Source organism: Magallana gigas, chromosome 4 (genome assembly GCF_963853765.1).
Source record: "Magallana gigas chromosome 4, xbMagGiga1.1, whole genome shotgun sequence".
NCBI lineage: Eukaryota > Metazoa > Mollusca > Bivalvia > Ostreida > Ostreidae > Magallana > Magallana gigas.
Window position 1 is genome coordinate 55,668,098 of NC_088856.1, and position 12,141 is coordinate 55,680,238.

The window sequence follows — 12,141 nt, forward strand, 5'->3', positions numbered from 1 at the left end:
TTTTCGAGTTTGAATTTTTAAAAATAGCCAGTTAAAGTTAACGTTGACATCTCTGTAACGGTTACAGACCACATTTGTCAAAAAAAAAAAAACTGTAGAAAGTGAACGAACGTGTAAACATTGGAAAGTGTGTATGGAAACCTGGTACGGTTAAAAACAAAATAGGACCGTAATCTGCCACGAGGACACAAATGTACGCGTACATGCACGTGTATTTTGTGAAATAACGAAGCGTGAACAACAAAAACTCTTCAACCCAAACTTCAGAAGATTCAATTACAGTTGTAAAATATACAGACCGTAACAAATGCGGTCCATTGAGTTTTATGTAATACAGTAGCTAATGATTGTCTGAGGAATAACGAAATAATATTTTAATATTGCAAGTTTTTGGGTTTTTTTTAAATAACTAAAGGGTAATACATGTAGTTTGATATTTTAAAAGTAATAATTAAACAAACACAGTTATACAGTTAGAGTCACCCTGATATAACATTTTTTGATAATTTTATTTTATTCTGCGAACGTTTTGTGCGGTTTTTTTCTCACGCAGAACTTCAAAAGAGTGCCGCCATTGTACGGATATCAGAGGAGGATATCAAATCGATATCAGAGGATCTAAGGCTGAAACTCACACCGGAAGAGACCAGCGCCATCTATGGTAATTAACTATGATAAAATAATTTAATGATAAACATATGATATCATAACTTGATTGATACATGTAGCGTTCAAAATTGCCATCTGTGAATAACAAGAGCGGGAAAAATGTTGTCAATTCAATGGTGGGACAGCTGAGTTTTAGGATAGGAGATTTATGTAATCAACGCCCAGAACAATGGTGTTGAAAATATTGTCTTTATTCATGCATCAACAAAAATCTAGACAACAAGCCAACAGAAACTCCCCTTTCAAGAGAGTACTAAGACATTCATTAAAACCTCTTGCACGACAACGATGCAAAATGTATCATAATTTTTGTCTTAAATTCTCTCAATGACATCTTAGACCTACTTATATGCAGAGGCCGTACCTTGACTTGAGTTGGTTTTATAATATATATGTATCTGTGTTTTGTATAATTACAGTGTCCAGTGTATTGTATTATCTTCTTGATTTTTTATTGTACGTAGAGTTCTGTGATGGCACCTGTAAAGACTACCAGAGGGTTTACGAGTTAACGGCACCGACCCCCACCGTCAAATACCCCAGAACCCCTGGGTATAGAGACACACAGGACGACTCGTGGTTTGTATCTATATATTGATCTACATGTATTAGTACATCACATACGTGAATCGAGGGGTAGTGATGGAAGTGACTTCGGACCCCCCCCCCCTTTTGAAAATTCAAATTTATTAAATTCATATATACATGTAGTGAATGTCCCAAAAATAGGCCACGGACCCCCTCTCCCTTCCCGTGCAGTTTCTGGATCCGTGCATGTACATGTACGTACATGTATATCATACCTGCTATATGTATTTGATATACATGCATATTACGTGTACATGTTTACAAAAAGGGCTAGGTTTGGTATTGAATGACTGATGCATGATTACGTATTTATAACTATATGGGTCATTATCAAAATATGCAGACTTTTGTAAAATGAAAAACATGAGAAAATTATTGCTGAAAAAATTACTTTGATTGCAAAAAACACATTAACAAACAATGAAGTATAATATCTAAAAATTTGCAAACATTGGAATCTACCATTTGGTTGATAATTAGACTGACATTTAATGAACTGTGAACATTTTGTCAGTGGTGTAACAGGTATATAGTATAGGAAAAAATTCTTATATAAAATAAAATAATTCTTTAAAAATGATGGACATAAAGTTTATATCAACAAAATTCATTTAAAGTTATTAGAATTAGATAACAGAAAATATTTGACACATTTACATAGTGACCAACATAACATTTGAGACAAAGTCTTGATGTTACTCAACAAATTTTTAATTTGAGCATTAAAAAGAACACAACTGGATTTTTCTTTCAATGGAGCATAAAAAAGACATTACTATAAATGCACTGGTGTTTTCAAATATACATGTATTATTGTCAGTTAATTTTTTTTTTGAGAAAAATGTACATGTTACACCACTGATTATTATGTTTTACCACTGACATAAAAGTTACACCACTGACCTAGCGATAATAAATAAGAGATAAGTGTGTTAAATTTTGTAAAATAAACTAATTTCTATTTTTGATTGCATTTAAAACGTGATAGATTTGATCTTAAATAAAAGTTTTCGTGCCTCATTCTTTCATAATCTGAAGACAGACACACTGTTACACCACTTATAATCAGTGTTACACCACTGACAGAAAAATTTGCATGTAGATGTTGTTTTACATGCATTCACTCATTCTTTGATGTTATATTTTTTACTATTGGCTTCCACACACTTTTATCCACCTTGTACCGAGTTCGAACTTTCTTTGCCTCATCAATCTCACAAACAACATCGTCAATACTATACCAGCTCATATCAATCATAGATTTTGGATATCAAAATTGAATTTTCTCCAATTTTCTCCAAAATCAATGGATACAATGCATATACACTTCCTCTTTGTCTATATATGTTTGTTGAAGCTCAGCTAGCATTTGTTACCTTTAAGCATTTGAAAGATTTTAGTATAAAATAATAGGGAATGTGAAATGTCAGTGGAATAACATATCTTATAATACACTAAAAGTCATTAAAAAGTTTGATTTTTTAATAAAAATAAAATGTGGATAATTTCATTTCTTTATTAGAATAAATTTGTTTTTACTTTTATCTTTTAATCAAATATTTAAATGAGTAAAACATAACTAGAGCATGCAAAATGTCAATGGTGTTTCAAATAATGTCAATGGTGTAACAGGTCTCATTTTCCAGATTAAGAAAACACAATTGCAATTAATTAGTCAAGCTCTCTTTATTGTGACAGCGTCTAACTTGTAAAATTGATAAATAACAATTGTTCAAAATGCTAAAAATATAAATGAAATGGAAGAAAAAGTAAAATAATTAAATAATGTCATGTGGTGTAACAGTTTTTTCAGTGGTGAACCAACAATTTTTGGTTACACCACTGACCGTTATACCACTGATGTATCCATAGTAAAGTTAGCAGTATGACCCAAGAGAACAGATACTACACAAAGCTACATAGCCTATGTTATAATGTGATAAACATTCATCATTTATGTGAAAAACCTTTTTGTTCTTTCATAATAGAAAACCTTAAATAGCCCGTTATCCCACTGACACAGTTTACAATGTATTTTTCGGAGCATACAAACATTTTCTGCCATATTTTCTATCACAATGATGTCATCACTGATACATTTATCTTTTTAGGAGCAGGGAATGATGTCACTATGATCTGGGGGATTCCAACTGTAGTACAATATCATTTACTTGATGTATTTTAAGATATTTTTATATAATTTGCCTTATAACACCAATGACAAAATTTTTTTGTACAAGCATATATCTCATCAAATTCATTGTTTTTTAAAGAGAACTTGTTAAGGAGCATAACAGAAATTAAAATATGAATGTTGTTTTGAAAATTAACGTTGATTTTTGGAATAAAACATCAATATTATTGAAGATATTGTAGGTTAAAGACGTTGGAAAAATTTAATGACAACATAAATTCACTGAAATCTCATAACAAATAATAATTTTTTGATACCTTAAGCAGTAAAATTGTCGATTTATTTATTCAACAATATAGGTTTAAGTTTCTAAAATCTAATGGTACTGTATATATTCCCCAGAACGTTATTTTCCCCCTTTAAATTGACACTGACACAAAAGGCTGCATATTTTGATAATGACCCACATGTCATGTATTGCTAATTAAGGCTGTTGGTTTGTCTCTCATTTGAAGATCAATTTTTTACTTTGATTTTATTTTTATTCAAACATATTTTTTCGGGAAAAATACGTGTTAAAAACCAAGACCTTAAATATTTAAATCTTACTTTAAGAAATAAGAGATCATATATTCTTTGAATATTACGAGGTGATAATTTTGGTCGGGACGTGGTTAAATGCAATAAAGCTCGAGGGGCTTTATGATAGATTTGACCACGCTCCGACCGAATTTATCACCTCATGATATTCAAAGAATGATTCTGTATTATTAATATTTATATAATATTTAGCATTTGTACGAATAAATATTTGAATTTTAACATATATCTCTGATTTCAATTTTATTTTAGTCGTGCAAAACCCGCTTGCACCCCAACAATACGTCAGGACCGTAAATACAATTCGTAGTGTTATCACAAACAAAGACACTAAAAAATGAAGATAAATAAGAATTTAACTTCTGACAATTTTATTTAAACTAAATATTTATTTCCAAGTTAAAGTACTTGTATATATTTATAGCTAAGAATCAACGATCTTTTTTCTCACATTTATGCTTTCAATGTTTTTGAAGAAATACTACCTGTATTGTTAGGTATTACCGATGTGACATTAAAGGAGCGGAGAAAGGACTTTTGGCGGGAAAAACTGTGGCCATTAAAGACAATGTGACTGTGGCGGGGGTCCCAATGATGAACGGAAGTAAGCTCCTGGAGGGGTTTGTGCCCGACAGAGACGCCACTGTAGTGACCAGGATACTGGATGCAGGTAACTACCGGGGGTGTGGGGGTGTGGGTCAACTTTGCATTCGTTGTTGACGTACAGAAAGGAGAGTGTAAAGGGATGGGAGAAATGATGACGGACCACACCTCTCGATGATCACTCCAAGGGGGAGGGGTGTGACGGTCAGGCCTATGTGAATACCGGTGTCAGATAGTTCAGTTGGTAGATCACATGAATAAAGATTCAGGTGGCCCGGGTTCGAATACCAGTCTGGTCCGTCATTTTGTCTCCCATCCCGTTATAAAAGAGAGAGAGAGAGAGAGAAAGAGAGAGAGAGAGAGAGAGAGAGGGGGGGGGTCGATTGATTTTGAACCTGCGAAAATGTATGTAAAATTGTCATGAGTACAATGCATGAGACCTCGAAATTAATTCGTTTATAAACCTTTTTTTTTTCAAGGAGGTCGCATTCTGGGTAAATCTGTGTGCGAGGACTTATGCTTCTCCGGAAATAGCTGCACTTCCTCTACCGGTCCAGTCAAAAATCCACACGATCCGACAAGAAGTGCAGGTGGTTCTAGCTCGGGCTCGGGTTCTCTGGTAATACGGGATTTTTATTTTTTTTAGTTCACCGCTTTCAGCTTTTCTGCTCAACCGTTGCCCATCGTCCTTCTGTCCGCCCGTGTGTCTATTCGTCTGTAAACTTTTCTTTTTTTTGACTTCCTCTCTATAACCCCTGGGCCAAGTTTTACCAAGCATAGTACACAAAATCCTCGTGGAAAGAGGATTCTAAATTGTTGAAATTAAGGACAGAACCCTTTTTAAAAGGGAGCTAATTGTGAAACAGTGAAACTAGGCTTTGTGTCTTTAAAAATCTTCTTCCCAAGAGCCACTACACCAGAAATGCCAATATATAACTAAAGCTTGTATTTTTAGTGAAAATTCTAAATTATTACTAGGGCTCAAATAAGGGCTCAAAGCTTAACATAAAAATTCATATGGAAAATGTTAAAAGGTCTTCTTCTCAAGAACTACAATGCTGCAACTTGTGATATAACACAATGCAAGAATTCTAAGATAAAGTAGATTATCAATAGTTTACATTGTGACACCAGACTATTGCTGGGTCCCCAAGGGGGATTTTAAAAATAACTTTAGATTATATGGGGAACATATTTAAAAACTGCATTAAAATAGAGTGATACAAAGAACTGTTGTTCGGGTGAGCGATGTGAGTTATTGGCCTTAAGCTCTTGTTTTTTTTTTTTATATACATGTAGGTTCAATGTCATGTGAGCAAACGGCATTAATCACATATTGGTTATGATAATTCGGAAAAAATTAGACAAAAAAAACCCCTCATCAACATGTTTTTTATTATTCTATAGGTTGCAAGAAAAGTAGTAGATGTTGCTATTGGAGGAGACCAAGGGGGCTCAATTCGTATTCCCGCCAGCTGGTGTGGAATTGTGGGATTGAAGCCGACCTATGGTTTGGTGCCATACACTGGCATTATGCCAATAGAGAAGACGATCGACCATGCCGGTCCCATGGCCAGGACTGTGGAGGACTGTGCCGCTTTACTAGAGGTAAAATGTGAAGTGCTTTTTCATTCACGTACGAAAAACTTGATACATCAACGTTGCGATTTTTTAAGCTAGCCCCTGGTGATAAAACCCCCCTTCCCTTATTTCTTCTCCCCCAAGAAGAGATTTTCAGAGACACTTCTCCAAAGAAGTGTAGAGTATTAATCGTATTCATTTTAAGGAAGTTATCTCATTTACATCAAAAAGTTCTTTTAAACTATCTTACCGGTCAGTGTGACAGGAAATGTAATTAGTTTGAATACGTTGATAACAATTGTTTCAAACAATGCAATGAAGCTCAACCTTAATGTACAACTGGCGGGTAATTGTAGTCCATCAAAACTCATACTCTAATAGAGGATCGACATGCCAGTGTCCTTATTTACAGGTATCCATTGTCTTTAATTTGTAAAAGAAAAATATTGTCCATGATCCATGATGTATTTTGGTGATCATTCTACCTTTGTCTAATTGTGTGATGTGAGTTTTTTCTTACCTCGGTTAATTCTGCTGTTGTGTATTTTCTGCCGGTGAAATGGATCTCCCATTGTGTTACAGGTGATTGCTGGCTACGATGACGGGAATGACCCTCGCCAGTTCCCTGCAGTACCCCACCCACCCTACTCTAAACTGGTAGGTACATGTTAACTCACTACGGTCTGACTGGGTGATAACCAATTTGTGCCTAATTCTTCTATATCAAAAACACTTATTGCCTCAGCTGGCCTTTGAACCGAGGTCCTCTGGCATGCACATCCAGCACACTACCGATCCAGCTAAAGGGTTAACGCACTAGCCAGAGCTACATGTAGTAGGAATGTTACATTACTGACTCTACCACACCTCAAACAATTCACTAGTGATGTCGTTGCTTTACTTGCCTCCAGCTTTCTCTCAAACACGCTAACCGACCTCGGAATATGAAGTATGTTAAATCCACGAGCAGATCGAGAGTCGCCTCGCCATCGATGAGATTGGTCAATCCGATATATTTCTGTAGTCAGTCAGGTACCATAGTTTTTTTCATTTATCGTTTCACAGGTAAACGACGGGATCAAAGGAAAGAAGATCGGAATTCTGACTGAGGGATTTGTGGATGTAGAAGAAGACTTAGCGAGGGTCGTCAGACAGAGGGCCTTGACCCTGAAGGAGGCGGGGGCGGAGGTGTCTGACGTCTCCCTCCCTATCCACATGGACGGTGGGTCGACCATGCTTATATATAGAATACAATTACAACTTTTTGATCAGGTTTCATAGATATGTACATTGTACGGTGAATATACCTAATCAAAAGGAAACGAAAGTGTAAAATTAATGTAGTAATTAATGTCCCAATATGTTGTTACATACACGTACAAAGTGTACCCCACCAGTAGATTGTGTTTGATACTGCATATACATATATGATAGATAAAAACGAAAGAAGTTACTTTCGTCAAAAGTACTACAGTCACTGTCATTTTGATTTCATGGATAAGGTTATTAACATTGCTGTGTATCATGTAGGTTTAGCCATTTGGACACCGGTAGCCTTTGAGGGGACCTATCAAATGATGATTAAAGGAAACGGTGCGTATTCCTAAATCTCGTGAAATCTCTTTGTCCGATTCGATTGTCTCTTCAGTTTAATCAATATCGAGTTATATGTTTTTTATTCATTTATTTTAAAAGGCATGTGATCTAATTTTTGAGGACTATTATATCGTTTTTCTTTATTGCTGGTAAATATCCATGAACATTCTTTTTTGAATTTCTTTAAAGGACATGGTTACAACTGGAAGGGTTCATACGATCTCCCACTGCAAGAGGCCTTGGCGGGGGCATATAACCTTCGACCTTTCGACTGCCCCCTACCGGTCAAAATAGTCATGATATTTTCTGAGTACATGCAGAGGAATTACCAGAACAAGTTTTACGGCAAAGCCCAGAATCTAGTCCAGCATCTGACGAGGGAGTACAACAGAATTCTTAAGGATTATGACGTCATAGTCATGCCCACACTTCCAGCCAAGGCATTCAAACTTCCATCCAAAGAACATTCCGTATACGGTTCGTTATTCTTCTACCTGAACTATCTCTCCCGGCCCAATAACCATATTCAAAAAGAGACTTTAGTCAGAATTTAATACAAGTTTTGAAATTGTTTTGTTAACAAGAACGAAACAAAAATCATTCGCCATGTTTTAATATGTTTGTGTATTATACAAGCTTGCAACTTTTGAAACGTTTTTGTTATGAAAAAAATTAATCTTCTCAAAGTCGTTAAAGGGCTTATGTTATAATAATATTATGCTTAGTCTTATTGAAAAATTATCCCATTTATCTTTCAGAGTTGCTTAAGTCGAGTTATTATGATATTGTTACACAGTCATGTATGTGTGTGTTGCAGAGACTCTCAAACTGGAGTTGGACATGATCAGGAACACTGCACCGTTCAACGCCACCGGGCACCCCGCCCTCAGTGTCAACGCCGGCCTCAGTGAGGGTTTGCCCGCATTGCCCTGTGGGATGATGATAGTGGGCAGAATGTTTGATGACCTCACGGTTCTACAGGTCGCCCGAGCCGTCGAGAAAACCTTTGAGGAGAAGCATCAGTAATTCGCGTGGTATATACTCCCCAAGTCTACAAGACATTATTGAAAAACTTGGATGCGTGCCATTTTCATGTTGATATCATATTCTAGACAAGCTTGTAAAATCAAAATTATAATCAACTCTTGTTGGATCCTTGCATTTATGAACTGTACCATATTGTTACGTTTATACTCTAGCGACAATTTCAATACATCGCTGCTTAAGGATTCTTTTTCTCAATTTAGATATATTCGTGTAAAAACTCTGTAACATTTACGCAAATGTGTAGATGTCTTACACTATGTACACGTGTCTTTTCAATTTTACTTTGCATGTTATATATATTGTATTTTTGCCGTTTAGCATTACGTGAACCTGTAGATACACATTTTGTGGGGTTGCCTTAAATATTACCCATAACTCTATAATCACTTTGCGAATGTCAAAATGTGTTTATTTCCATTTGGATATTTTTCTTTACATTTTCAACTGTCTTTTTGTCTGTGATTACATTACGAATCAATTTTGAACCCAATAACTCCATTAAACATGAGTGGCACAAAATGGGCGTGTCTCATACCATAACCGCCAAACGGTATTGGCTGCACCGCGTAGTAATACACAGCATGTACTACGTGACAAAATAGTGGGTTTAAAGTGTATGATTTGAAAATAATATGAATATAAGTAATTAGGAATCGTTCTTTGAATATTATGAGGTGATAATTTCGGTCGGAGCGTTGTCAAATCTATAATAAAGCCTATCGGGCTTTATTGGATTTGACCACACCCCGATCGTTATTATCACCTCATATTATTCAAAGAATGATTCCTCATTCCTTAAATAACAACATACCGTGTTTGTATAACCTTGCATCTAGGTAACTGTAATATCGGCGAAATTAAAACATCTGTCGTATGTAGTTTTTTTTACTTGTTTTCCTTGTTAATAAAACTCTAATACATATCATGATATATATACATGATAATGAATCAAACTCTAATAGATCTATATAGGATCTCTCATGACTTGCGATTGTATATGATTTTTGTCCAACGAGTTGTGTGTTTTCTATCCCCGAGCCTTGGCAAGTGATAGAAAACACACAACGAGTTGGATAAAAATCATATAAAATCGCAAATCATGAGTCTCAATTTTTTCTATAAAATTATAATTGTTAGCCGCACAACATATTTACTACAAGACGTCAACAACTTTACGCTCGGAAAAAAAGTTCCTTAAAGATTAATATACAAACATTTCATTTTTGAGTATATTTTTATAAATTCTTAGAAAAAAATAAATTAGCATTAAATGCTTCTCATTTATAACTCGACACTTTTCAAATGAGTTGTTTTGTTACTTTTTCATTCTACGTCAATAATCCGCCTGCAGCTACGTAATGTTTAGTTATGACGTCACCTGGCGTAAGAACACACAGTGGAATATCAAACATTTATCCCATGAGTGATATCCACCGCATATTAAGATAAACGTGTGATAAAATAATGAATCAAACTTTAATAGATCCAATAATTAATCAAACTTTAATAGATCCAATAAGTAATCAAACTTTAATAGATCCAATAATGAATCAAACTTTAACAGATCCAATAATTAATCAAACTTTAATAGATCTTATAACATTAATAAATCAAACTCCAATAGTTCTAATACTGATGTGTGTTGTTGACAGCGTTAAAAACTTCAAAACTATATAACAGAAAAAAACTAGCGCACTTCAATATAATTTACTTCATTTCAAGTGTGTCGCCAGTTTCTTAATATATTCGGAATTTCATTGCATGGACCCTGAGGTCCACGCAGAAAATATATAAGCGAGATTAAACCGGATGCTATGGGGAAAATTCAGCCTGCGCATGAGCTAGCCTGGTTCCTGTGCGTAATGGGTAGCTCAGGGAACCAGGCTAGCACACGTTTATCTGAATCGAGATCGGGATTCCGTGCCATTTGCACACATAAGTTCAAAGGCGCTGTAGGGTGAATTAACCATGCATCGGACACATACCTTGGATCGGACAACTTTGTTTATAGATATACAAATAAATGTGCATGCGCTCATGTGTTGTTTCGTATATTCCTGAATTAGAACAAATGAACATTATCAATATTAAGAATTTGACAGTAACATTGTCAAAGGAATAGCAATATAGGCATCGTAAAATGACATCAAATATGCCATTATTGAAAATTTAGTTACGAAGATTTTACACTAAAGCATTATTTGAATGTTGTGCGTTTGATTGTGAATCAGTGAAAATGCACTCTCTGCGTAAAATGATTAGAAAGAAGTAAGTTTTGAAACAAAATTTGATTAAAATAAGTCCAAGAAATTTAAACAATTAATGTCAAGGTCATGTTTGCACCATATGTTCATTTCACCATGGATCGGACACAAATTAACCATGCATCGGACAGTTTTCACTGCATGATTTCTTCTAATAATATGGAGATTATGTGACCATTCCTTGTGATATACTTTAAATGTGAAGTAAAATAAAAATTGAAAAAATAATTGATACAAACATTTTCCTTAAACCACTTAAAAATCGAGTTTTACGGAGACAGCCTTTTTAGTCCAAAGTTCCTGTAGGAGCTGGCACGATAAAGAACCCCTTATGATAAATATTTCTTTAAACAGAAGCACTAGTCGAAATTCCTATATGTAGGTTTGGGGATTTACATTAAAAGAAATCTGAATAGCAATTGAATAAATTAATTTTTTTTCGAACCTTTGTATTTTTGCATTTATCCAGAAAATGTTGTTATTTTTAAACTCTACTGTGCTGCTATAGCTGTCCGATGCTTGGTAAATATTGTCCGATCCATGGTGAAATACTTCAACACTTCATTAATTTGCTTTATTTTCTACATTTTTAACAATTTCACAATTTTTTCTCCAATAATTAAGCAAGGGGAAAACTTCCAACTTTTGAAACAAGTTTTATTTGTATTTGGACGATATTTAATGCGTGAACAAAGGGAAAAATCCAAAAGTGTCCGATGCATGGTGAAATCACCCTAATTGTAAAGTTGTCGGTAAACAATTTACACAAAGCTGTCACTGCACACAGGTGCTTGTGGACTGGACCGTGCACTACCCCCCCCCCCCCCCTTTTTTTAATATTTTTTTTTTCAAATTTTTTTTTTAATATCTTTTATTAATTATCATTAACAACCCCTTATATATGTCTTCAGCCGAAAAATAAAAGAAATATCACGACTTGGTAGCATTTTATAATCACACTCGTTTCCCCTATATATATATATATATATAAAGAGAGAAGGTAAGCAACTCCCGTTTGTTTACATTGAGGTACCACCTGGGAAATTCAAACGATTACTA

General features: G+C 34.8%; 1 protein-coding gene across 1 annotated transcript; it reads left to right on the top strand.

The window, feature by feature from the left end:
- The first annotated feature begins 557 nt into the window (after window positions 1-557).
- Window positions 558-8,812, top strand: LOC105327114 (amidase). The gene is made up of 10 exons (XM_066083113.1): window positions 558-661; window positions 1,134-1,248; window positions 4,489-4,661; window positions 5,074-5,213; window positions 6,002-6,202; window positions 6,758-6,832; window positions 7,241-7,397; window positions 7,706-7,768; window positions 7,961-8,248; window positions 8,589-8,812. The coding sequence occupies exons 3-10, from the start codon at window positions 4,583-4,585 to the stop codon at window positions 8,795-8,797; spliced, it is 1,212 nt and encodes a 403-aa protein (XP_065939185.1). The 5' UTR covers window positions 558-661; window positions 1,134-1,248; window positions 4,489-4,582; the 3' UTR covers window positions 8,798-8,812.
- Window positions 8,813-12,141: the final 3,329 nt, after the last annotated feature.

Bases quoted from the DNA above. Each gene is read 5' to 3' on its own strand.
- LOC105327114 (XM_066083113.1), top strand. From the start codon at position 4,583: ATGATGAACGGAAGTAAGCTCCTGGAGGGGTTTGTGCCCGACAGAGAC. The intron at 4,662-5,073 runs GTAACTACCGGG...TTTTTTTTCAAG, and splicing joins GACCAGGATACTGGATGCAG to GAGGTCGCATTCTGGGTAAA. The intron at 6,203-6,757 runs GTAAAATGTGAA...ATTGTGTTACAG, and splicing joins ACTGTGCCGCTTTACTAGAG to GTGATTGCTGGCTACGATGA.